We start from the raw sequence: 27,264 nt of genomic DNA, 5'->3' as shown, positions 1-27,264 counted from the left end.
TGTCAATCCTACCCAAATTATTATATCTCTTCCAATTCATCCCCCTCCCTCCACATGCTTCTTTTTTTACCTTGATGAAAAAAGCTTTTACAAACTTAATTTGGAACAATAAGCACCCTCGACTTAGGCTTTCCCTACTCTACCTACCTTATGATAGAGGGGGGCTAAACCTGCCAAACCTAAAATGGTACTACTGGGCGGCTCAAATTAGAGCAGCAATGTTTTATTTCGAGAAAGATTATCCACCGACCTGGGTATCGATAGAGGCTCACTCTATTTCAATTCCTTTGAATTTATATCTGTATTCAGCAGATTCTAAAAAGTTAATTAAATACACTACAAAGCCATATACCAGGAATACTATAGTGGTTTGGTTTGATGCCCTTGCACATTTAGGTAAATTAGCACAACTTTCGCATTTCTCTCCAATTTTTGATAATGATAATTTTTGCTCCGGTAGAGTGAATCCCGGTTTTAAAATCTGGTCAAGTCAAGGTATTAGTAAAGTGTCTGATCTTTATAGAGAGCAATACTATAGTGAGAATAATAAGTCTTTTGAGGAAATTAGAACAAAGTTTGGAATACCCCAAAAACATTTTTTCAAATATTTACAATTATGAAGTTTCATTCAATCAAGACAAGGCCACAATTACGCTGAGCCCCCTCTCTATACCTTAGCAAAGGTTGCACTTAACTATTTGAAAGGTAGGCGTCAAATATATATATTATATAAACAGTTTGTGGCCAATAAGCACTCATTTGAGACTACTTCAGTATAAATGGCTGAGTAGACAATATATCACTCCAGTGAAGATACATCACTTTAACCCCAATATTCCGGATGTTATAAATGTAAACAAGACAAGGGAACTCTATTCCATTGTATGTGGGAATGCACCAATGTTAACTGTTTAGATTTCATGCAATAATAGCAGATTCATTAATAGTATAGTAACTGTATATTGCCTAAAGCAAGTCTTTGTCCATCTTTAATTCCATCTTTGAGTCTTCTGTCCTCCCTTCCTGGGACATCAACAATTTTAATGTTAAACCCCGTCAGAGCACCGCATATCATGAAATATCATATTCGCTACAGGACATGGTTATTATTTAAATCCTGGAAATCACAATTTCAAAATTCCTTTATATTTCCAGGGTTTCCATGACCGTGGGTACGCTGCTGACTGGTTTTGTTTAACATGTTCTTTAAAACCTCCCAACTAAAGGTTTATACATGAATGCTTGAAATTTTTCAGCGTTTTTTACTGTATTCTTTACAAAATTAACTTTTTTTATTATATATAATTTTATAGAAATTGAGGATTTGCACCAGATAGTTTAAGAAAAGCAGTCAACAAGGTTTAAGAAGCATACTAGGTTGAGCCTCATGACATTGCTTGTGAACAAACGGTGTGTGCAGAGCTGGAATCTAGACTAAAGGTATGAAGTTTTTATTTGTTTATTGATTTGTTGATTATTTTTGGTCACTAGTTCTGTACTCCAATTTTTTTTCATTGTTTTAATGACTGCAAAATGTATTTAAAATGTAAAAACATATAGTAATAATATAAAAAATAGGTGTGCTTAAACTTTTGTCTATAAGTAAATGTATATTGTGCCACTCATACAACATACATTAAGCGCATGAAAATGTGTGCTTTAGGAACATACCAACTCACATGTTTTTGGCATCTTTTTGTAGTTTATTTCCATGCTGGCAAGCATATATCACTCTTTTAACAGAGAGAGGAATGCGTTCCGAATAGTCTTCCACTTTCCAGAGAAATCTGAGTGTCAATTTTTTTTTGTTTTTGGACTATCATCCTACCTGTCACCAGGAAATAAATAAAAGAAAAAAAGATCCCATTTAATAATTGTTTAAAACTCATTGCATATTCCCTTTCTTTAACTTGCTCATATTTCATACAAATGGGGTTCAACTATGATCAAACTGTAAATAAAGCATTATTTAATTAAAGTAGCTGCCTCATGTGCAATGTGCATGTGTATACAACTCAACATTAATGTTCTTTATAGGCACATGAAAAAAAATTTAAAATAAATAAACATTCGGTTAATATAGAAACTGATAAATTACCAAACATTTGGCTTTACAGAAGGTGTTTCAGCAATTCGTCTGAAGAAACTATGCCTGTGATGTACTCCTCTGAAGATGTACATATTTGAAAAGATGATGGAAACCAGTCTGGTGGAAAACAGCAACCAGAGTACATTCATTTAAAGTGGTTAATTACTTTAGTCTACATTTTTCTTATTTTTTTTTTATTGTTAATTCACTTAGTTCATAGACTGTTGATTTAGATGCATTCATATGCACATAGTCAGGTATTTCATGCTCATGTAATTCAGTGGGGACAGGTATATCACTAGAAACCCCTGTAAGCACAGACAGGTAATTTATAAACTGACATAGAACGTTTAGCTAATGCACATCCATCACAAACGGTAAAACAGATGATTTATCGTTACTCGTTCCTTACGTTAAAATGCTACCGCTTCTTTTACAAAATCATGTGCCTCTGTATCAAAATAATAAATAAAATAAAAAAAGACCGATTTCCTTGTTTTGCCCTTGATACTCCAAAATCCCGCGGGAAGGCACTATTATGCGCATGTGCGCTGACCTGAAATGTTTATTTATTTATTATTATTATGTCATGGCCACACCCTGAGATACGCCATGTTTGCGCCGCTGTACTGAAACGCATGAATGCCTTATCGGTGTGGTAGGGCAGAGGAATAGAAAGCGAGACTTGTTATATAAGGAAATGTTGTGCCTATAAACACTGTCGCATTCTTAATATCAACATTTTGAATAATGTCCTACTTGCACTATATCCGTTCCAACTTTCAAACCAATCCTACGCCCTTGAGTTGAAGCTCCAAAAAGCACATAAAAGCAGCATAAAAGTAATCCATACGACTCCAGTGGTTAAATCTATATCTTCAGAAGCAATATAATAGGTGTGTGTGAGGAAAACGGTCCAATTTTACGGCCAGGAGATGGTGATTTGGTAAAAGTGAAAGTGGAGATTTATAGTAAACAAAGACTTAAATATTGATCTGTTTTTCACCCACACATATAATATCGCTTCTGAAGATATGGACTAAATGACTGGAGTCATATGGATTAATTTTATGCTGCCTTTGTGTTTCTTGGAGCTTCAAAGTTCTGGCCATTCACTTGCATTGTATGGACCTACAGAGCTGAAATATTCTTCTAAAAATCTTTGTTTGTTTCTGCAGAAGAAAGAAAGCCATACACATCTGGGATGGCATGAGGGTGAGTAATGATGAGATTTTTATTTTTGGGTGAAGTACCCAATATGGGCCTGTTCAGACTGAACGCATAATTGCAGGGGGGTGGGGGAGAATCACAAGGCAAAAACATCTTAGGTGTGAACAGCCCCTCGCTCAAGCCTGCAGGCTATATCGACGTTTAAGTCGATGATAGTATGGCAAAAATGTTATTTTATTCTAACAATTTGAACAGTGAAATTGTGAAGTATTTGAATTGTGTTTTTTAAATAGTTTTTGCACACATAGTTATGTCATGTTGAACCAGATTGCACCTGTGCCTTTCAACATCTCACAAAACTGCACAGCAGCTCTTCTTCATCTGTTTGACAATGTTTATTTAATATAATATCAAACCCTACATACAGTGTACTTTTCTGAGAGAGGGAGAGAAATACAATCATTTAGCAGAAAAGGTGCTCAAAAACCTGATTTTGCTCCATGTAAGCTTTTCTGTCTCGCAAAAGAAATACATTTCCTCACATCAACAAATATATAGAGCTATTCCACAAGCACACCTTTTTGAATGACAGAGGGTAAAAGTACAATTATTGTGAATAAATAAGTCTCATATCACCAAATTAGATTTTAAATGTGATAAAAAGGTACCTTTCATATTTAGTGACTAGGTTTCAAAATTATTGATTAGAAGAAAATGCCACTATCTTTAAATACATAATTGAGAGATAAGGACACATGTGAAGTTTAATAGGCAATACAAGCAAAGCCAAATGAGAAGGTGGCCATTTGGTTTTCATTCAGATTTCACATTTATATCTTACAACACAAAACTCAGTTCAAACCTTCACTAATGTGTTTCCAATCCTCCAAGGAGTACAAGATTTCAGCTATTGTAGCTACAGTGACTTCCACCAGTGTTTAAGCAGACATATATCACATCACATTCAGCAGAACATTTGGATAAACCAGTACACATCAGTCACCCTATGAAGTTCAAGTAGATAAAGGAGAAAAAAGATATGTATACCTCAACAATTATCCCCAGATGCTTAATTCAAAGATCAAAATGAATCAAAGCTCCAAGACCCATGTTATACTTCTGGTTTGAGAACAGATCACAGGAACCAGTCAAGCACATACGTATGACACACACAGGATAACATAATAAACACATTTAATATCACCAACCCTGACCACACATATAAAGCGAAGACACACTAATCTCTATAATTGAGAATGGACTGTTATGAGCGGTGGGAATGCCTTAAGCCTCCTTGCGTTTTATGATCAGAGGACCAACGTTGTCTCCAGTTTCCTGATTGTGTTTCGCATGTGCGCCATCACAGAATGGAAACTGTAAGAAAGAAAACAGAGACGTTCACAGTGCCTAATGCTGTATTCTACAGAAAAACATGATACTGAGAAACAAATTTAAGGCGCCCCAAAAAAGCATTTGGACTCTTAAGCCACACATAAAGAAATGCATGAATGCCATTGCGTACCAAAATATCAGACCAGATGGCATTTACTTAAAAGAAAGATCAAGCAAAAGATTTCACATAAAATAATTTTTAAATGTTTTAAATGATGAAGCATTTAATATACAGTTCAAAAATGTATTCGAATAATTGGTTTAAAAGACTATTCTCAGTTCCAAGCGCAGTTGATTGCATTTGTGGCTTAATGTTGAGCACCACAAATTAATTTTAACATCCATCATTTTCTTTAGAAAAGGTCAAATCTGGGTTACAGTGAGGCACTTACAATGGAAGTGAATGGAGGCACAAGACGTAAACAATATGCATGTTGGCATGATTTTAGTGTGATTAAATCGCTTACTAACCGTACTAACCTGTGCAAAGTTATAGTCAGTTTTACAACTTGGTTGCCATGAAGATGTAATGCCCTAAAATTACTGTAAAAATTACAATTTAAACAACTTTTCAGCTTAAAGAACACATGAGTTTTAACACAATAATTTATTTAAGTGCTTTTGTAAAATTATGAGCTTCACATATCTGCCTTTAAACCTTCCAAAAATTGGCCCCATTCACTTCCATTGTAAGTGGCTCACTGTAACCCTGATTTTTGCTGGACAGATGAGTCAAAATTAATGCCACAAATGCTGTCGATTGAGCTTAACTCGTATTGAACCCAGAGTAGTCCTTTAATTACATTATTTGTACATAATAAACCTTTCTCCTGATTTCAAGAAGGTTAGTTACAGATTGTAGCCAGATTTCCAACCCAAATTTCTTTCTGCACATTACTATAGATTTAACTTGATTTGGACACAAACCAAAATGAGCAGCTAATGAACAAACACCCACATTTCTTATAGAAAGGATTCTGTATTTTGAGTTTTGATATTTTAGGGTTAAACAAATGCTGGATGCATGTTGTCTTAATGATCACTGTTATAGTGACACATTGCAAGACGCATAGAATTAGTTTCTGAGATGTGTTTCTCTCACCTTTTTGGATCTCCAGCATCTACAGTATACGGCTTTGTCACCCAGGTCCTCGATGTCAAATGCATGCACCACTTTGGGGTTGTCTTTCTGAAGATCAAGGTTCACCTTTGGCTTCACACATTTGTCTTTGTTGCAAAATGTTTTGTAGATGAGAACACCCACTGCAGCAGCTCCAAATGACACAGAGACTGCAGTGACGAGCTCAGCTGGAGGGGGACAGAACAGATCATAAAAACCAAACATTCTACATTATATTATGTATATATATATATGTATATATATATATATATGTATATATATATATATATATATATATGTATGTATCTATGTATGTATGCATGTATGTATGTATTTACATACATCACACACACACACACACACATATATATACAGTTCTAGTAAAAATTAAGAGACCACTGCAAAATTATCAGTTTCTCTGGATTTACTATTTATAGGTATGCGTTTGAGTAAAAATTTTTGTTTTATTCTATAAAGTGCTGACAACATTTCTCCCAAATTCCAACTAAACATATTGTCATTTAGAGCATTTATTTGCAGAAAATGACAACTGGTCAAAATAACAAACAAGTTGCTGTGTTTTCAGACCTCAATTAATGCAAGGAAAACAAGTACATGTATATTTTTACACAACACAATACTAATGTTTTACCTTAGGAAAAGTTCAGAAATATATCTCCCATATTTTCAGTCACAGCTTTCATGCATTTTGGCACGCTCTACCAGTCTTTCACATTGCTGTTGGGTGACTTTATGCCAGTACTTTATAGAATAAAACAAAAATTGTCATTTTACTCAAACACATACCTATAAATAGTAAATCCAGAGAAACTGATCATTTTTCAGCGGTCTCTTAATTTTTTCTACAGCTGTATTTGTGTGTGTGTGTGTGTGTGTGTATAATATATATAATTAATATAACATTCTATATTTAAAATATTTTTTACAAAGCTTAAACTTTAAATGTCATATTTTACATATTGACATTTGTAATAAAGAACTACATCATACCATAATATAAAGTGGCTGATTAATGTTTTTACCATACAGAGATTCTACATGTCTTTTTTTTTCTCTCCATTAATATCACAATGCCAAATTGCATTTTGAACAATAAAATGTCAAAATAAATAAATCATATATATATATTAGTAATAACTAAGCAACCTGGTGTGAAATAGTAATATATCAGTTTATTTAATTCTTTATGTATTGGACTAATAGTGAACACCCATAGACCCACACGTATATTGAACAACCTGCTCTAATATGTTTGTGACTCACATCTGAGATATTTCTGTTTATTATATTAGTTTCTATTAAAACTCCTGCAGAACCATGCCCATATACATAACACCTACAGCATGACCAAACAGCATGACTCTACAAAACACACCGCACATAAACGTAACACATAAATCTTTAAAAATAGCTTTACCTTTACTGAAGGAGTGTGAGGCGCTCATGTTTGATTGTTTTAGTTGTTAGCCTATTGTTATTTGCTCATAATTTAGAGATCTACAAGCGTCTTCAAGGCCAAGCAGAGAGTCCAAAGTGTTTAACGAAGCGCTATATTTGCGCATTGAACGCGAACAAAGTGGGGTACTTCACAAAATTGACTTTTATTTTGACTTCATGGATGTCCTTGGTTTGTGCATGTGAACGGTTATATTATTGCCAGTCAAAACGAGTCTTTTCGTGTTTTTTCAGACCATAAATACGTGAGACTAAAACAATTTTAATTATTAAAAAAATTATAATCACACCATTATCTAAAGAATAAACCCTTTAGAATCCTCTTTGAAGCTGACATTCATAATTTAGCGCAGGTCTTTTTAACTTTTATTTTGAAATTGAGTTACAGGAAGTCGGACCTGCTTCCGGCGGCATCACGTTGACGAGCACACGTGTGTGTGCACTGTACAGAAAAATGGATCTCTCAAAATGGTGTAATTTATCCTCTAGTCCAAGTTTAAAACACCTGACAGAGGCAGGGTTTGGTGTCCCTAAAGAAAAACAGCATGTGCCGGTACAGGAGCTGGTGAAAGCGCACATTGAGTCCTTTGATCAGGCAGTTACTGATGGGTTATGTCGAGTTGTTGAGGTGAGCAGCAGAGATGCATTAGATTTTACAGCACACATGTATTCCGATAGGACATATATACAGGGTTGGGAGGGTTACTTTTGAAAAATTTTTCCACTACAGATTACAGAATACATGTAAAATATAATTTGTAACGTATTCCGTTAGATTACTCAACGTCTAATTTATTCTAAATACTTAAGATTACTTCTTCAGCACTGGTATAAATATATATATATTTATACACACATATACACATGCATTTTATATTTATATTAAATTCAGATGCTGGCTAATAACAGCAGTAAATACATTTTCAGTAAAATGTCTTTGTGTTTAGGCTATTCCTCCATTGGAGTTCTTGTTCAAGGGAGACCGAATCAGTCTGTCTTTTTTGGAAGCCACCATTCACAAGCCAGCAGTTGCAAAGGGAGGAATCAGCAAAGACCTGCGGATCTTCCCAGCTGAGTGCAGAGGCAGGCGCTGTACATACAGAGGGAAGCTGGTGGTAAGGCTGGCATGAATGTGAGGGAATAAGGCTTTAGAAATGAGTACATCTGGTTTGTTGTGACTTCATTGGTATTTGAAGGCATATTTTTTTTTCCTGGCAATTTAATAAACACAGGAGAGCAAGGTGGCCATTATAAACATTATACAATTTAAAGTTGCTGTAAGCTAGGCTGACCAGATGTCCCCATTTTCCAGGGACAGCCCACCAAAAACCGGGGTTTTTTCATAGTGAAATATTACATGGCAAGAAAGCCCAAGCAGTAAAGCCTACCATATGCTATTTTACATTTACATTTACATTTATGCATTTGGCAGACACTTTTATCCAAAGCGACTAACAGGGCACTTATTACAGGGACAATCCCCCCAGAGCAACTTGGAGTTAAGTGCCTTGCTCAAGGAGCCAACAGTGGCATCTTGGTGGTGCTGGGGCTTGAACCCCCGACCTTCTGGTCAGTAACCCTGAGCATCTACCACTGAGCCACCACTGCCACTGATTTTGACCAACAGGGGGGGCTCCTCGCTAAAGCATTTTCAATTAATTAACCTTTCTTCACTGATTACTTGGTCGGGCCATTTTTGCCATTAAGAACTGGACCATGCAATTGAAGAGAATTATCATCATTGTTATAAGCTTTAAAGTAAGGCACATACTAGCTATTTATGTTATAAAGTTACATTGTTATGAATTTTACAAAAGGTTTTGAATTCGGCATGAGATTGTATTGAAAGCTTGGCCTTCATAATGTGGGAATTCCCACAGAGACCGCACAAAATATAACATTCTAAAATTAATCCTCTCAGATGAATGACTAAAATAAAAATTTTTATCTTTGTGTTGGACTGTAAACCAATCAGTGTGATAATGTCATATTGTGATCAATGTAATATTCACACACTAAAGGAAGCACCTAGGGCTGCACCTAACGATACTTTTTTTTTATCGATTAGTCGATTAATCTGACTAATTTGCCAATTTTTCTAAAGATTTTTTTTATAATTATTATCTTGCTTAATATAACAATTAATTAACCCAAAATAAATATATAAAACTCGTCTCATTAATATTTCAGAATTTTGTATAAATTATCTTCTCTTAAACACAAACAAATGTACAAGAAACAAAGTGTGCACTGGAGGGCATTATTCTGCAACAAAAATAGCCCTGTTTTAACTGGTAATCTCCATTTTACAGTCCAACATTAATTTTTTTTTGGGAGTGAATTTAAGTAAGAACTTGTTCAAATCGAGTAAAAAGAAAGTGCAATCTACATTTAGCAATCCAAAAGCAAAATATATTAAAGGGGTCATGACATGGTTTTTTTTATTGTATTATTATGTTCCCTTAGGTGCAATTATAGTATTAATATATTTTTTTTTAAGAAAAACTTTTAAAATCTAGTGATTTATGACCTTTTCCCACCCTGTTTCTCATCCTCTGATTCAAACAGTCTGTTTTGGAGGCGTTTTCCATTTAAGACTTCAGTGTTAACGCCCACTGTTATGATTGGCTAACGTCAGTGCCTATGTATCAATTATTGACGCCCCAGCCAGAACAATATGCAAGTAAACTAAGTAAAAACACTGTGATTATTCATAATGAATGAAATTGCGCTTTAAAAAGTAGTTTAAAGTTTAAAATAGATTACTTACAGTTTAGCGTCGTCGTTGTTCCCAGAATAGTCGGCACGGACTTATCTTTGAGCAACAGTTTTCTGGCAAAGCCAGCATCATATTGAGATTTGTTCTCAAAACAGTCATCCTTAAAATGTACAGAACAAACGCTTAAGTTAACACTGCCGTGACTGGGACGTCCGCAAAAAATAAACTGCATCCATTTTTCCCTGACGTCTGGATCTTTCGGCAGCTTATTCAGAGGTTTTGTTTGACCACAGCCAGGAACAGCACATCTGTGTGGCATCGTAATTTTCCTGTGCACAAGTAGTCTCTGTCAGAGCTCGCTGTCCATCGACTGAACACTTGCGAGGCGCACGGCGATACTGAAATGAGCGTAGATGTCTTGGCGCTTAAATCGTAGTTATCTTGTGCTGGAGGCGGTCATATGCAAACGCTGTTACGTCACTTCTAACCGACACGTCACTTCTAACCATGAATCCAGAACGAGCTGTATTTTGAGCTTGATTAAATAAATGATTCGTTTAGAATGGGGAGGACGTCTTAAAATATTAAACTTGCAGGACGTTTTAATGATACAAAGACCTCTTATATACCAAAAGATCAAGGCAAATTTGGTTTCTCATGTCATGACCCCTTTAAACAAAATGTAAAATTGAAATCACTTTCAGGAGGAATATCAAAACATTGTGCAACCTCGAGTTTAGCAGTCCAACATAAATTGCACTAATTTTACTGTAAAATGATTTTGAGTAATAGTAGTAATTTACTACTTTAATAGTAGTAAATGTACACAAAATTGTTTAAATAAAACACTTTTGTCTGTTTAAATTAAACGATATATTACTGTTATCAGCTGATGCCAATAATCTCAGAATAGCCAAGTTGTTAGATGGTATTTTTAAGTAACAGGTTTCAATGTTTTGTCTTTTTACAGGTGGATGTGAGTTGGTCTTTGAATGGAGTTCCTAAAGGAATCATCAAACAGTCTTTGGGTCAGGTCCCCATCATGGTTAAATCTAAGCTGTGCAATCTTCATGATCTAACACCCAAAGAACTCATTGAGCATCATGAGGAAGCTGAGGTGTAAATCAAACATTTTTGTTCTTTCCAAAACTAAAGCATGCAAAACAATGCTAAACTGATGTTTAAAGTCAAACACTTTTTTTTTTATCCATTTTGCTTATGCAATCCAATATATTTTAGAGAGAACCTGTATATTTAAAACAATTTCCTTAATTTTTTCCACTTGGATTAATTGTATCAGAAGAAATGGATGTGACGTATCAGAATGGAGGCATGGGGTTGGAGGGGAGGGGTTGATTAGAGAGATTGGTGACATCGGAGTTCCAGGGGTTATTATATTTCTATAAAAGACTATGGAGACAACCCTTCTTTTTATTTGGAAAAACATGCACTTGTGAATCGCACACAATAAGACCAGGACCAAGACATGCATTGCAAATAAAGTGCATTTTGATTTCATGTTGATTTCAGTTGGATGAAATTACACTTTTGTCTCAGTGTTATGTTCTCATCTAAAGTCAATGTCACTCTCACAGGAAATGGGTGGTTATTTTATTGTAAATGGTATAGAGAAGGCGATTCGTCTGCTGATCATGCCAAGGAGGAACTATCCCATCGCCTTGATAAGACCAAAATTTAAGAGCAGAGGACAAGGCTACACTCAGTATGGTGAGTAATGCCTGTGTCCCATAAAATATTACATACTATTCCTATCTGGAATTCTCAATAATTTGATAGATCGAATAATTGATAGTGTTATTAACAGTCTCACTTTGTGTTCAGCTATTTCAATGCACTGTGTAAGAGATGAGCACACAGCCATTAATATGAATCTTCATTACCTGGACAATGGAACAGTCATGCTGAATTTCATTTACCGGAAAGAGCTGTTCTTTCTTCCCTTGGGCTTTGCACTAAAGGTAAAATGATTCAAGTATACCAGTTGGCTGTGTATTATCTGTGTATATTTTTATGGAGAAAATTTCAGTATCACTTATGTCATCTGCCTTTTATTCGCAAGGCTCTAGTGGACATTTCAGATTATCAGATCTACCAGGAGTTAATCAAAGGCAGGGAGGAGAACTCTTTCTATAAAAGTTGTGTGTCAGAAATGTTGCGTCAGGTCATGGACGAGGGCTGCACAACTAAAGGGAAAGTGCTCAGTTATCTGGGCGAACGTTTCCGGGTCAAACTCAACCTCCCAGAATGGTTCACTCATGAGCAGTGTGCTCATTTCCTTTTAGAGTAAGTCCCAAGTGTTGTTTATCACATTTCAATTTTGACTCATTAATATAGTGTGTGTGTGTTCATCTTTTGTGTTAATTTTTGGACTGAAACATTTTTATTCCATGAATTTTTGCCAATTACATTTTTTAAAAAGAACAAGAGGCAACATACAGAAATCTTTTTGTTTTAGGCATGTTTTATGTACTGGTTTTTAATAAATGATTTATATGTGCAAATTTTATAACACAAGAAACTGTAATATTTCATTTAATTAAAACGTTTTAATGTATAACACATTATAAACAAAGATTTCCTTGAACATTTTTTTAAGAAAAAAAAAATATTCTCATCATTTACTCATTTTTATGTTATCACCGATGTGTATGCCTTTTTCTTCAACAGAACACAGACAAAGATTTTTGGCAGAATATCTAAGCTCTGTAGGTCCATATAATGCAGGTGAATGGTTTCCAAAACATTGAAGGTCCAAAAAGTGCATAAAAGTAATCCATAAGACTAGTGGTTTAATCCATGTCTTCTGAAGCGATCAAATTGTTATTTGTTGAGAACAGACTAAAATATAACACTTTTCACTATAAACCTTTACATAAGCAGTCTCCTTGCGATCATGATTTCAAGCTAATTAGTGCCATGTAGCGATTTGTGTATTTGTCAAGAACTTGGAAGTGTAATCAAGATTCAAATCAGTGCCTAGAGACTTCAATGGCAAGATGTACAGCTACATTTTGGTCTGTTCTCACCCAAAACCAATTAGATGGCTTCAGAAGACATGGATTAAACCACTGGAGTTGTATGGATTACTTTTATGGTGCCTCTGTTTTTTGGAGCTTCGTGTTGTCGAAGCTCCCTAGAGAGCTGATATTTCTTTTAAAAAAATCTTTGTTTGTGTTCTGCAGAAGAAAGAATGTCATTGTATACATCTGGGATGGCATGAGGGTGAGTAAATGACGAGAGAATTTTCATTTTTGGGTGTACTATTCCTTTAAATGTTGATGCAAACAAAATAATTCTTTATTTTCTACTTTTTGCAGTGAATGTCTGTGTATACACCTGAAGTCAGATGTGGAGAAGTTTTACATGTTGTGTCTAATGACACGAAAGCTCTTCAGCTTTGCTAAGCAGGAGTGTATGGAGGAGAACCCTGACAGTCTGATGTGTCAGGAGGTGCTCACACCAGGACAGCTCTACCTTATGTTCATGAAAGTAAGCTCACTATTATCGTGTTCACCTGTCTGTCTAGCCATAGAGTAAATATTAGCGAATGTGTTTCTAAATCTGTCGGGAATGCTTCTCAGGAGAAAATGGCTGGTTGGTTGGTGTCTGTGAAACTGGCTTTGGCCAAGAGAAGTCAAAGAGTGGGAGGCGTTACTTCAGATAGCCTCGTAAAGATCTTCAATGCAGGCACAGATCTCACCAAAGCCTTTGAGTATCTGTTAGCCACAGGAAACCTGCAGTCAAAGACAGGTACAAAACTGTATGCTTGTGTGCATTAAAGGAATTGTTCACTTACATTTTTAATTCTGTCATTATTTAATACAGCCTGTAAATAACATTGTTCCAAATCTGTATGCTGTTCGTTCTTTTTTTTCTCTGTGGAACACAAAAGTAGAAATTATTGGAGTCTTTATCGATTTAATATCCACACAGTAACAGTTCATTGCGACAACGGCTGTCAAGCTCCAAAAAGTCCATCATTAATATCTCATAAATGTAGTCCATATGATTCTGAAGCCATAGATAGTTTCGGACCGTTCCATTTATCAGAACCAAGATCTGTAATTTTAACCCGTCCCTCCTGCAGGTCTGGGCATGCTGCAGGACACAGGCCTGTGTGTCGTGGCAGACAAGCTGAATTTCATCCGTTACCTGTCTCATTTCCGCTGCGTACACAGAGGAGCTGCCTTTGCTAAGATGAGGACCACATCAGTGCGGAGGCTGTTGCCAGAGTCTTGGGGTTTTGTGTGTCCTGTACACACTCCTGACGGAGAGCCGTGTGGCCTTATGAATCACATGACAGCTCACTGTGAGATTGTGGCCCCAGTATATCCCACAACCACACTGCCGGCCCTGCTCTGCTCTCTGGGTAACATCTGGTTCCAAATTCCTTTTAATATTTAAATGTTTAAAAATTTCCCTTTTACAATTTATAGAGAACAGACTATAAATATCCCTTACTAGTACTTGGGCAGTTCCATGGTACAGTGTGGTATTGGATGCTTATACTAGAGTTGGTGTACTCGAGTTTGGACTTGAGTCCAATTTTAACGGACTTGGACTTAGTCGTGGACTCGGATGTATTTTGACTTCGACTTGACTCTGACTCGAGACTTTAGGACTCTGGATTTTTTCAGAGTCCATGGCGTTTGTGGTGCAAAAACAAAAAAAATTATGTAACATAGGGTGACCATACATACTCTTTTTTCCTGGACATGTCCTCTTTTACAGACCTGAAAAAAGCATCCGGCCGGTATTTCAAAATTGCCTCTAAATGTCCGGGATTTGGCTTTGTCTTCATATTGATGTGCTCTCTAGAGTTAGTACTATCATACATTCTGTGTATTTGATACTGCACATCAGTTGTCATGTGTATTTGTACTTAAGTGTGATTATTCTGGCTGAGAGGGGCAGCGTGCACTCTTTCAAAGTATTTTCTCTCTCTCGCCCGCTCTCATGCTGTATGTGTGTGCGCAAAAATTATCGCCACACATGCTGTGCCACTCTCATCCAGACATATGAGTAATGCAAGTACACTTTTAAAAGTGCGTTCCCCAACTCTGCAAATTACTAAATAGACCAAATGTTTTATCAGACTCGCGTTACTACGCGAAGCCATTTCTAACTGCAAATGTTGACTATATCTTGACAATATCAAATGTGCTTCGTATCAGGGATATTTAAACTATTATGACGGATGAAACAGACCATGATGGAAATTGTACAACTCAGTCCATCACATATTTGTAGCGCAGCCTCTGTGTGTATTACCTGTAAAGCTGACACTTGTGTTTCAATACTAAATAAGAAAATACAATGAAGAACACAAGTGAGAGGAGAAGTCTCTATTCACCTATTATACATACTAAATATAATGTGATAAGAACAACATGGCAGCTCAAGGAGAGTTTGTCATTTGATCGGCTTGGTCAGCATAACTGTGGAATTTGATCTGAAGTTAAGAGAAGTAGGCAACACGGTAGAATAAAATACATTTCTAATGGTATCTGATCTTTTTTGTTTAATTTTATGGGCATTATTAAATGTTTTAATATTATCATTAATGAAATGTATAAACTCATTAAATGTATTTAATTAATTGTATTTCAAAAAATTTGAAATAATAACAACTCTGGTTGTAATGACTAATGCAGCTTTCAGTTTCTTTAGTCTATGTTTAAAGCGGAAAAATCAACAAATAATTGAAAATGTCAACAGAACACAATAAGAAGTGTGTTGAAGGACAGTTTGTCTTCATACACCTAAAGCATATGCTTTCATTCTTTGTTCAGCAGGATGCTAATCATAAAATGTGACTATGAAATGCAACAGAAGTGTTTTTGTTGCATTTATATTGACAAATTGTTTTTCTTAGGTTAAAATAAGCTTAAAATATTGATGTTGAGTTTACGGTTACAATTTAATTCAGATTTATTCGGACTCGACTCTGACTCGACCCGTTATGGAATCTGTCTTGAGTTAGTCTCAACCCTTTTTGGACATGGACTCGACACAGACTCGATTGTTTAAATACTCAGACTTGAGTCGGACTCGACTAAGGTGGACTCGAACCCAACACTAGCTAATACCATGGTGCTGAATAACTACCATATTCACATACTATGGTACCATGTCCAAAACAAATAGTAGTACCAATGTACTATGTTAGTGATTGTACTACAAAAACTATTCATCAATTATGTTTTCTTATAATTGTATACTGTGTAAATGGGATTCTTTTAGCCCATTTTATAGTCTGCCAGGAGAAGATATACAATAGTAAAGTCCCCAAGCCATCATTCGATTTGAGATCCCTAATAATAGAAATGGTATTGCTGAATGACAGTAAATCAGATAGGGAGATTCAAATGTATCTATTTTTGAGTATGTACCGGTAAAAGAGTTTCTCTATCACCAGGTGTGACTGCGGCAGACGGGACCCCCGGTCAGCCGTTTTCTGATTGTTATCCCGTCATACTGGATGGGGCTATGATTGGCTGGGTGGAAAGAGAGGTGGCGCCATCTATCGTCGAGTCTCTCCGTAGGTTTAAGGTGAGAAATAATTTTGGTCTCAATCTATTATCAAGCTTAAGGCAATTTGTATCATAGATTTTATAGTATTTATAACTTGAGCATATTTATATCTGCACTCATTTTGTGTTTTTCTATAGGTGTTGAAAGAGAAAAAGGTGCCGCCATGGACTGAGATTGTTCTGGTTCCTCAGACGGGTAAAGCCAGCATGTACCCCGGCCTCTATCTGTTTACCACACCATGTCGCATGGTGCGGCCTGTCCGGAACCTCGCACTAGGGAAACAGGAGCTTATTGGCACCTTTGAACAGGTGAGAAGAAGAAAGAAATGTAGAGAATGTGTTGAAAAGACAAGTCATTTTTATTTGTATAGCACCTTTCACAACACACGTCGTTTCAAAACAACTTTACAGAGGATCAGGCATTAACAGAAGATAAAACTGTAATATCTATAATGTCTTTGAGTCATCATGTGTAATTAGATAAAATACGATTGTGAATTGTGATTAAAAATAAGTAATTAAATAATAATTGTATTCATAAACCCAGTGAGCAAGCCGATGGTGACTGGCAAGGAACACAAAACTCCATAAGATGTTGGTTAATGGGAGAAGTATAACCTTGGTAGAAACCAGGCTCACTGTGAGGGCCAGTTCCCCTCTGGCAAACATCATGAATATAATGCCAATATTACTTATTTATAGTGCAAGTCATGGTTTAAAATTATTGAACTAAGTGTTAAGGGTCAGTGTTTAAACAAAGATGCTATATGAACTGTAAGATTAATAGCTAATTTCTTTGAAGTCTGTAAGGTATGGCGGAGGATCAGTGGCCTTAACAGATTCACGAACAAACAAGAACTTACTGTTAAAAACTCCCCTAATTACTGAAATAGCGCCAACCAGCCTCCACAAGCACAATAAATGTATTGACAAAGAGACAATGAACTATTGACAGAGAACCGCATGTGACATCCGCATGCTCACCACGTGCTTATCGTGTGGACAGGAAGGGGGAAACTTTGAACGTAACAATGTGTGTGTGTGTGTGTTTCTCAGTTAAACACAGAACTGCATATTGCTAATGAAATACGTGTAATCCCTGTATGTTGTGTATTTCTGAGGTATATCAAACTCGTTAGAACTGTTTCAGTTGTGTGTTTTAAACTCTGAGGCCTCATATTTAATAGCCTCAGTGTATATTCCCTTTTAAGTGTACTAAACACACGTTTCTTGGTATCAAATTAAACCTTACGATTTGTCCGAGCTGAATTCGAATATAAGATCTCTGTAGAATGATATTACGCGATGTTTTACTATCTTTTGAGTCATTCAGCCCAAAATCTCTTACTGTCATAAACATGCAAATGAGCCTTGACAAAGGAACTCTCTCATGCCCAGAGTAAGGGAGACTTTTACGACCTCCAAAGGAATGTTCAGAGAAGTGCTGACCCTCACTTCATTCTCTTACGGAGAAAGAGAAATGAACCCTGTTAATCCTATATATATATATTCTATATATCCATGTGATAAATATTGACATGTATCTAATGTGCCATCTCACATTTTCCCTTAAATGTGCTTGATCTATGTTTTCTTGCAAACTAATGGGTTAATGTTTCAGACTTTGCATACCATGGTTACCCGAAATCATATGTGTGGCATATTTGGTCTCTATAACTTGGTATTTCGAAGATTGAAATGACTGTGTACATGATATGTCGATAACAACAACATATTAGTATTACAAGTATATTTCCTAGTTTTCTTTCTTGCACATGCAATGAGAAATGTGAGAACAAAGAGCAATAAACCAAATTCCGCCTGGAACCCAAACCCTTCTCATTGGTCGAGCCAATGAGAGGTGGGACATGTTTTCTAAGGGTATAAAACTACTGCGCCCACTTCCTTCGTCCTCTTATCTCTTCGCTCTCTTAGCCCTCTCTTAGCTCTCTCGCTCTTGCTTCCTGCCTCTCCTGTTTTCTGGTCCTCTGAGCCTTGTGCTCTCTCACTCTCTTGCTGAATGATGCTGAACTAGCAGGCCCCAAGGACTCCCAAGCGTGCGCCAGGCTACGGCCTTGTCTCTGACTCCCACTGGTTCTCTCTCTCATCAAGACAACATCATCAAAGATCAACTCAAGCCATCAACAAATTGCATCAGGACAGTTTAATTCAAATGGGACATGCAAGTATCAAACTTAGTCTCATTATTTGATACATTAAGTATCCTTAACCCCTTTCTAAAAAGAGCTGTCAGAACTAATATGATGGTTTGCTCAGGCTGTTGATCTGCTGAATTTCAAACAATACTATAACTTCTTGCCTTCCTGTATTCTGCTTCAACCCTCTTTCCCTTGGTAAACTGTATGCATGTATGTATATGTATGTTAGAGTAGTTTAAATGTTTAGTCTAGTTAATAAAGTCTTGTTCATGTCACATGTAAAGTTGTCTGTGTCTCAAGCTCATATCTAAAGTCACTAATCATAGATTTTGACTACTTGCTCTTAATACGTAGTAAGAAAGACATTTCCCATGCCCCGGAAATGTACCTTTCTATTAATTAATTAATTAATTAATTAATAACCAATATTGAGTGTTCACGGGATGAACCGAGCATTTGGTTGTAATGTTAATGTAGCTACATCAAGTTAACCCGATTAACTGATCCAAATATTCATGATTGATTATAACAAGTTATGATTGATTATTAATATTTCATAGAGCTGATTCGCTACAAGTCCTTCCTGGATTAACTGCAGAAGTTCACATAGATGCAATTGTCCTTGTTAATTGGCTGATGAAGGGTTTTGTTGGCAATTAATTGATAGTCTATGTATTCCATTATAAGAGTGTAGTCCATCATTAGACTGAGGTGATGCAGGCAGAGATCAGTTTGGTGCATTGCAGTTCAACCTGGCCAGTAATTTTGGTGAGGTCTATCCTAAATCCAAGTTTCAGGCAATGGCATATGAAGTATCCCATGTCTTATGGTTGGAGTTGACATCAGTTAATCCTCTGAATTCCATTGTAATAAACTGGAGTGATGTTTGGCTGGCACCGGCTGCCACGTAGCAGTGGAGTCCAACATGAAGCAGGAATGGAGCTGGATCCAGCCAGTTCTGGTGACCTCAGGATAGGAGTCCAGATGTTGAGACAGGGAAAAAAATGTAATAATATCAGCATAGATGTCATTCAATGTAGTGCAGATTTATAGATCACAATCAATGTTTCTGGTTCCGCCAGACCTAACTAAAGCAGCCTAATTGTGAGTTGAAGTATAAATTCGGTGTATGGTTGGCTAAATAGATGAGTCTTTAGTCTAGACTTAAACTGAGGGAGTGTGTCGGCATCTCGAGAAGTGTTAGGGAGACTATTCCATAGTTTACGAGCCAAATATGAAAAGGATCTACCTCCTTTTGTGGATTTTGATATTCTAGAAACTATTAACAGGCCAGAATTTTGTGATCATGATGAACATGATGGAATATAGCTTGTCAGAAGGTCACTTAAGTACTGTGGAGCTAGACCATTCAAAGCTTTAACAGAATTTAAATATTAATACGAAATTTAACATGTAGCCAATGTAGCAACAATAAAATGGGGCTAATATGTTCATATTTCTCTGGCTGCTGCATTTTGAACCAATTGAAGTTTATTTATTGAACTTGCTGGACATCCTCCCAGTAATGCATCACAATAATCTAGTCTTGAGGTCATGAACGGATTAATTCGTTTTTCAGCATCTGCAACAGAAAGCATATGTCGTAATTTAGCAAAAAATTTTAGGTGGAAGAATGCTGTTCTACAAACATTGGCAATTTCATTTTCAAAGGACAGATTGTATCAAATATAACACAAGTTGCTGTTGAAGACAATGTAACAGTACATCCATCGAGAGCTATTTTTAGAGGTTGGTCCAATAATTAGTACCGCTGTTTTGTCGGAATTGAGTAGAAGGAAATTTCTGGCCATCCAATCTTTGATATCATTGATACACTCTGCTAATTTGGAGAATCTCATCAGGTTTTGAAGAAATATAAAGTTGGGTATCGTCGGCATAACATTGGAAACTTATTCCACGAATCCAGATAATATCTGCCAGGGGAAGCATATACAAGGAGAAAAGCAGAGGCCCTAAAGCTGCTCCCTGTGGCACTCCATACTTCACTTTTGTTTGTTTTGACAATTCTTTATTTACATAGTTTTAGCAGTCTGCTAAATAGTACCTAAACCATGCTAATGCAACTTCCAAATGCCAACATAAATACTGAAGTACCACTAGTAATCAAAAGTATTTGTTCATGTATTGTTTTTGTGCTGACATGACAAAGCCAGAATACTGTTATTGTTATAAGACCCAGATTTCTAGGCCAGCTTTTTTTTTTTTTTTTTCAATTGTTTGCAATGGTAGCGCCGTGTTTTTAAAAAAAGCCAGCAGCGTGACTAGGCGGAGTGTCTATTTGGCTTCTCCCATTTGACTGTCTTAATCCATCACTCTCTCTTTTTGTTTTTTCTTTCTTTCTGGAAAGTCATTCAAACTGATTTTTTATTTTGTCCTTGGAGCAAATGGCTAAGTTAAAATAATATATGCTGTGGTCTCCCATTCACGGCTGTCAAAGTTTACCCTGCAAACGTTAACTTCTGTGTTTCAAAACCCTGATTGTGAAAAGGACCAATGGAGAGTTTTGCTGGTACTCTTGTCTGTACCAGATACAATTCCCAGACTACTGCAATATTAATATGAAAACTAATGCTTCAGCCTTCCCTTTTTCAAGAGCAGTTACTCTTCCTTGTGCTGACATTTTTACTTTCAGTACTTGTTGATAACACAAACTATCTGCAAATTTATGTCCTTGCAACACATTACTTCCACGGATATTCTGTATCATAGCAACCAAAACATCTCAGCAAAAAAAAAAAGTTCCTGGCATTTTCACAGCCTAAAACTACATCAACCGAATGTAGAACTCGGCACAGTCTTTCAGCCTTTTTTTTGGTTGGTTATCTTTTCTAGATTTCTGTAAAATCTTTTATATTCTTTTCTGGTCTGACTGACAGTTTTCAAACAACAATAAAATATCCCCAAAAATCCCATAGATTTCATTTGAAAAGATGGACTTTTCAAGGCATTGTCAAACCAACATTCAAAATGAGTCTTTATGGACTTTTATATTCTAGTTTATCACTGGTTTCCTGCCACTTTCATCATTGACCATGACAAACCTTTTAACTCTAAACTTAGGTATTGATTAGAGGTAGACAGATATTTCGGTAAAACCGATTAATCATTGCCGATAGGTGATTTATTTGTAACAATCGGTTATCTTGCAGACATGCAGCTAAATAAAGTCTCCACTATAGAACTCAGTTACTGGTGAGTGAAATTTGAACATTTATTAGCTAGTGGCTTATCACAGACCTTTTTAGTACCATAGCAAGACTTTTGGTCTCAAATGTGAGTTATAGATTAGTTGCGCATATATATAAAAAAAAAATGGGATTTAAGAATTGATATTTAGATCGTTCAAATGAAGATTGTAATGCATCTAAAAATCGCTATATTGACAACATCCTATTCTAAATGCGTGTGTTTTATGCTCAGGTGTATCTGAATGTGGGAATCTTTGAGAAGGAGATAGAGGACGGCGTGACCACACATCAAGAGCTGTTTCCTCACAGCATGTTGAGTGTGGTGGCAGAATTCATCCCTTTCTCTGATCATAACCAGAGTCCCAGAAACATGTATCAGTGCCAGATGAGTAAGACAAATTAATGTGTCCATATGACCTCTTTCTGTTGTAACATTTGCACAAACATCAGTGTCGTAAAGCTTTAAAAGATAATTTAATTTACTTCATTTAATTCAGATTCAAACCCACTTTGAATGACAGCCTCATTCACTTTTATTGCACTTTTTGTCCATACAATGACAGTGAATGGTGACTGAGGCTGTCATTCTACCTAACATCATTGTGTTCCATGAAAGAAGAAAAGTCATACAGGTTTCTATAGTTATAAGAAGTTGTACTCTTATGATCTGAAGGTAAACAGACCATGGGCTTCCCACTGCACTCATACCAGGACCGATCTGACAATAAACTGTACCGTCTGCAGATGCCCCAGAGCCCTCTGGTCAGACCTGTGATGTACGACCACTATAACATGGACAATTACCCCATTGGCACCAACGCGATAGTGGCTGTCATTTCTTACACCGGCTATGATATGGAGGATGCTATGGTAAGCCTAAATAAAATGTAAATTTTGTTGCTTTGAGACCAGCAACATGCTTTTGTACTCCTAAAAATGGACAAAAGAAACTTTTAGCACATGCAGTATGTATATTTTGTCAATCGATTCCAATTTTAATTGTGTTTGGGATTGCACTGAATTAGCACATTAAATCGACATACGTAATATATATGTTATTTTTTTTTCCTGTGTAGACATTATCAAACCATTTTATGGGGACTTTAAATCACTAAATGTTCTTCAGCATTTCTAAAAATGTTCTGTAACTTTCTCCAGATTCTGAATAAATCGTCATGGGAGCGTGGCTTTGCCCATGGTACTGTGTATAAGACAGAGCTCGTAGACCTGTCTGAGAAGGTTAAAGGTGAGGACAGCGTTGTGTTTGGGGTCAAGCCAGGTGACCCAAAAGCAATGGACAAACTGGATCCTGATGGACTGCCATTTATAGGCTCTGTGCTGAAGTATGGAGACCCTTTCTACAGCCACATCAATCTCAATACGGGCCAGAGTCATGTGACCTTCTACAAGTAAGGAATTACTTTACTGTCATTTGCTGGGTTTCCATCCAACTAATTTTATGCAAATAAAAATGTGTGCTTAAGAAAACCTGAATGGAATGGCTTAATGTGCGCATAAACTCTTCAATTTGTTTGCTGAAATTTGTTCACAAGTTTACTTGATAGGCAGAAGTGGATTTTCAATAGTTTGGTATAAGTCCAAATGCACATTACTGTGATGGAAATGGTTTATTTGCAAAATCATTTGTGCAAGTGCTTCGCTCCTTCTCACAACAGAGCAATACTTCGAACATAGTCCCTGACATTCAGTAGTATTATCCCAGAGCTGGTCGTCAAAGTGGCTCTACACAACCGGCCAGAGGCTGGTGGCATATGGGCATAGCAGCCATTTCAGCCCCTATTATATAAGATTACACTCATTCTGTTCTACTGCGTCACCTGGCAGCATTTAATAAAACAAAGTACAATTGCTCCAATACTGCAAATGCAACTCTCCCTGAAGCAAGGAGGTCATTCAGGCCAGCTCCTTCAAGATAATGAGCATTACATAGTGGATGGAAATGTGCAATGATTTGCATTTTCTTTAAATCGAAAACATTTGGATGGAAATGTTGGATGGGGTAGTTCAGCTTTTTAGATTATAATTTAGTTGATTTCTGCACATTTTATTTCTTTACAGGTACCAAGAGAGTTGTGTGGTGGACAACATCAAGGTGTGTAGCAATGACACTGGAACCGGCCGCTTCAAACGTGTGTGCATCACAACCCGCGTTCCTAGGAACCCCACTATCGGTGACAAGTTTGCCAGCAGACACGGTCAGAAGGGAATCCTGAGTCGCCTGTGGCCCGCCGAGGACATGCCCTTCACTGAGAGCGGCATGACCCCTGACATCCTCTTCAACCCTCACGGTTTCCCCTCTAGAATGACCATCGGAATGCTGATTGAGAGCATGGCTGGCAAATCAGCAGCCCTTCACGGGCTGTGCCACGACGCCACACCCTTCACCTTCTCCGAGGAGAGCTCTGCACTGGAGCACTTCGGTGAGATGTTGAAAGCTGCGGGATACAATTACTATGGCACGGAGCGGCTTTACTCCGGCCTCAGCGGCTTGGAGCTCGAAGCGGACATCTTCATTGGGGTGGTTTACTACCAGCGCTTGCGTCACATGGTCTCTGACAAGTTCCAGGTGCGAACTACAGGAGCAAGAGATAAAGTTACCAATCAGCCATTGGGAGGGAGGAACGTGCAAGGAGGAATCCGGTTTGGAGAGATGGAACGTGACGCTTTGCTGGCTCACGGGACATCGTTCTTGCTTCACGATCGGCTGTTCAACTGCTCGGATCGTTCCGTGGCTCAGGTTTGCATGGACTGTGGTAGCCTGCTGTCTCCACTTCTGGAAAAGCCGCCGCCTCATTGGTCAGCTACACGGCATCGGAAGACTATCTGCTTGCTTTGCAACAAGAGCGACTCTATTGAGACTGTGTCTGTTCCATATGTGTTCCGATATTTTGTAGCAGAGCTTGCAGCCATGAACATTAAAATCAAACTAGATGTCAAGTAAAATTATTTGACTGCATTCAGTTGCTTTGCCTGCATGGTAAATAAAGTTCCTCAATGTATAATATTTTTTCACATGATTGTTCACATGTCTCACTCTTCTGAAATGTCTGGATTCAAGTAATTGTTATAAATGGCTACTTTTATTCATTTAACAGATGCATATATCCAAAACAACATTTTTGTATTATTAGCTGCCATTTTCTCTGTGGATAATTTTACTATGTGGGCTGTTTTAAACTAATGTATGTCATACAGTAGAGGAGACGGAGGGCAGTTGTAATACTCTAAATGTCCTGATGAGGTATTCTGTATATCCACAATAATGTTTTTAATCCGCCTGAAAAGATTGTGCAATTGCATAAATTTGTAAAAAAAAAATAATTACATTTAAGGTATAAAAAATATATTTTTCTTCTGCTGTCTGAATTTGTTAGGCCTTTTGAATATACATTTTTATATCGTCTTATCTAGGTTGGTTTAAAGTCAACACACATTTCGACACAAGACTTTATCTTGGCTGTTATGTTGGGGCAATTGTTAAACTAGCATGAAATGAAAATTATCATGACATCAATTATGACAGCTAAAAGAAATGTTAAATTATAGAGTATCATATTCAGTAATATTAAGTATTAAAGCAATTCTATTATTACTTTGATTTGTGCTCTAATTTGAAATATGTTTGGTTAATTTTAAATATTTTTGGTTAATTGTCTTAAATAACATTCTGACTTTTTCGGTACTGTTACTTTTGGAATAACAATGTGTTTCTTAAACCAAACGATGGCAGGTAGCTTTGTATCGGACTGTGATTCTGTGAAAAAAGAAAGAAAAATTACTATTGCCACAGTTTTCCCTGACTAGAATAATACGATCACAGCACCAGCTTATGGTAGACCAGAAAGGAAAGAAATTAACCATGTGAAGAGTGTTCATGGATAATGATATAATAGTTGTTGAACAATTGCATGAGAAAAATAACTTAATTATCCAGCTTTTTAGAAATATATTTCATTTTAAATATTTAATTCACCATAATATTTGTGTTTATATATATATATTCAGATAATTAAAATGCATTACATTCTTGTGGAAGAAGAGTTAATCGTTGATGACAATACAAAAAACTGCTTTAGAATAGAATGAATAGAATAGAATTGCTTTACATGGGAAATCCAAAATCAGCCAAGTCCTCAAAAACCTAAAATTGTGAACCTCCACAAGTCTGGTTCATCCTTGGGAGCAATTTACAAATGCCTGAATGTACCACGTTCATCTGTAAAAACAATAGTACGCAAGTATAAACACAGTGGGACCACGCAGCCATCATACTGCTCAGGAAGGGGACACATTCAGTCTCCTAGAGATTAATGTAGTTTGGTGCAAAAGTGCAAATCAATCCCAGAACAGTAAAGGACCTTGTGAAGATGCTAGAGGAAACCGACAAGTATCTATATCCACAGTAAAAAAAAAGCCACTGCTCCAAAACCACCATAAAAAAAGCCAGACTACAGCCTCTAAGTGCACATGGGGACAAAGATCTTACTTTCTGGAGAAATGTCCTCTGGTATAATGAAGCAAAACCGGCCATAATGACCATTGTTATGTTTGGTGGAAAAAGGGTGAGGCTCGCAAGCCAAAGAACACCATCCCAACTGCGATGCATGGGGGTGATTTGCTACAGGAGGGACTGGTGCACTTCAAAAAATAGATGGCATCATGAGGAAGGAAAATTATGTGGATATATTGAAGCAACATCTCAAGACTCGGGAAGTTAAGGCTCGGTCGCAAATGGTCTTCCAAATGGACAATGACCCCAAGCATACCTCCAAAGTTGTGGTATTGGAGTGGCCATCACAAAGCCATGACCTCAATCCGATAGAAAATTTGTGGGCAGAACTGAAAAAGCATGTGCGAGCAAGGAGGCCTAAAATCCAGACTCAGTTACAGCAGTTCTGTCTGGAGGAATGGGCCAAAATTCCAGCAATTTATTGTGAGAAGCTCGTGGAAGACTACCCAAAACATTTGACTACACTAACAAAGTCTATGTACACTTCTGACCCACTGGGAATGCAATGAAAGAAATGAAAGCTGAAATAAATCATTCACTCTACTATTATCCTGACATTTCACATTCTTAAAATAGTGATCCTGACTGACCTAAGAAATTAAATGTCAGGACATTAAAACGAGTTTAAATGTATTTGGCTAAGGTGTATGTAAACCTCTGACTTCAACTGTATATATCAGGGCTGTGAATTGATAAAAAACATTTGAACTAACAAATTGCACAGTTTTATGTAACTAATCAAGATAGATCATGGTTCATCATACTTTAAAATATACATTAAATAGAAGTTGTCTCAAAGAACTTTCAAGAAATTGGTTATTTATCTTTTATTTTAACCATTTACA

At 36.7% G+C, this 27,264-nt stretch overlaps 2 protein-coding genes across 2 annotated transcripts; one reads left to right on the top strand and one right to left on the bottom strand.

Moving 5' to 3' along the window:
* Positions 1–3,636: 3,636 nt before the first annotated feature.
* Positions 3,637–7,356, bottom strand: cisd1 (CDGSH iron sulfur domain 1). The gene is made up of 3 exons (XM_052150625.1): positions 7,210–7,356; positions 5,754–5,959; positions 3,637–4,633 (listed from the first exon to the last, which is right to left on the bottom strand). Exons 1-3 carry the CDS (start codon positions 7,235–7,237, stop codon positions 4,544–4,546), a joined length of 324 nt encoding a protein of 107 aa, XP_052006585.1. The 5' UTR covers positions 7,238–7,356; the 3' UTR covers positions 3,637–4,543.
* Positions 7,357–7,672: 316 nt separating this feature from the next.
* On the top strand, positions 7,673–25,271 carry polr1b (RNA polymerase I subunit B). The gene is made up of 15 exons (XM_052150615.1): positions 7,673–7,875; positions 8,195–8,362; positions 10,937–11,083; positions 11,562–11,694; positions 11,809–11,945; positions 12,047–12,270; positions 13,305–13,476; positions 13,569–13,737; positions 14,075–14,356; positions 16,406–16,539; positions 16,659–16,829; positions 22,121–22,277; positions 22,562–22,758; positions 23,047–23,297; positions 23,968–25,271. The coding sequence occupies exons 1-15, from the start codon at positions 7,702–7,704 to the stop codon at positions 24,848–24,850; spliced, it is 3,399 nt and encodes a 1,132-aa protein (XP_052006575.1). The 5' UTR covers positions 7,673–7,701; the 3' UTR covers positions 24,851–25,271.
* Positions 25,272–27,264: the final 1,993 nt, after the last annotated feature.

The sequence above is a fragment of the Xyrauchen texanus genome, chromosome 20 (assembly GCF_025860055.1).
Source record: "Xyrauchen texanus isolate HMW12.3.18 chromosome 20, RBS_HiC_50CHRs, whole genome shotgun sequence".
Lineage (NCBI taxonomy): Eukaryota > Metazoa > Chordata > Actinopteri > Cypriniformes > Catostomidae > Xyrauchen > Xyrauchen texanus.
Note: the sequence above shows the minus strand (reverse complement) of the source record. Positions and strands in the feature narration are given on the sequence as shown.

Bases quoted from the DNA above. Each gene is read 5' to 3' on its own strand.
- cisd1 (XM_052150625.1), bottom strand. From the start codon at position 7,237: ATGAGCGCCTCACACTCCTTCAGTAAAG. The intron at 5,960-7,209 runs GTAAAGCTATTT...GTCCCCCTCCAG, and splicing joins CTCACACTCCTTCAGTAAAG to CTGAGCTCGTCACTGCAGTC. The intron at 4,634-5,753 runs GTGAGAGAAACA...TCTTTCTTACAG, and splicing joins GATGCTGGAGATCCAAAAAG to TTTCCATTCTGTGATGGCGC.
- polr1b (XM_052150615.1), top strand. From the start codon at position 7,702: ATGGATCTCTCAAAATGGTGTAATTTATCCTCTAGTCCAAGTTTAAAA. The intron at 11,946-12,046 runs GTAAAATGATTC...TTTATTCGCAAG, and splicing joins CCTTGGGCTTTGCACTAAAG to GCTCTAGTGGACATTTCAGA. The intron at 16,830-22,120 runs GTGAGAAGAAGA...TTTTATGCTCAG, and splicing joins TTATTGGCACCTTTGAACAG to GTGTATCTGAATGTGGGAAT.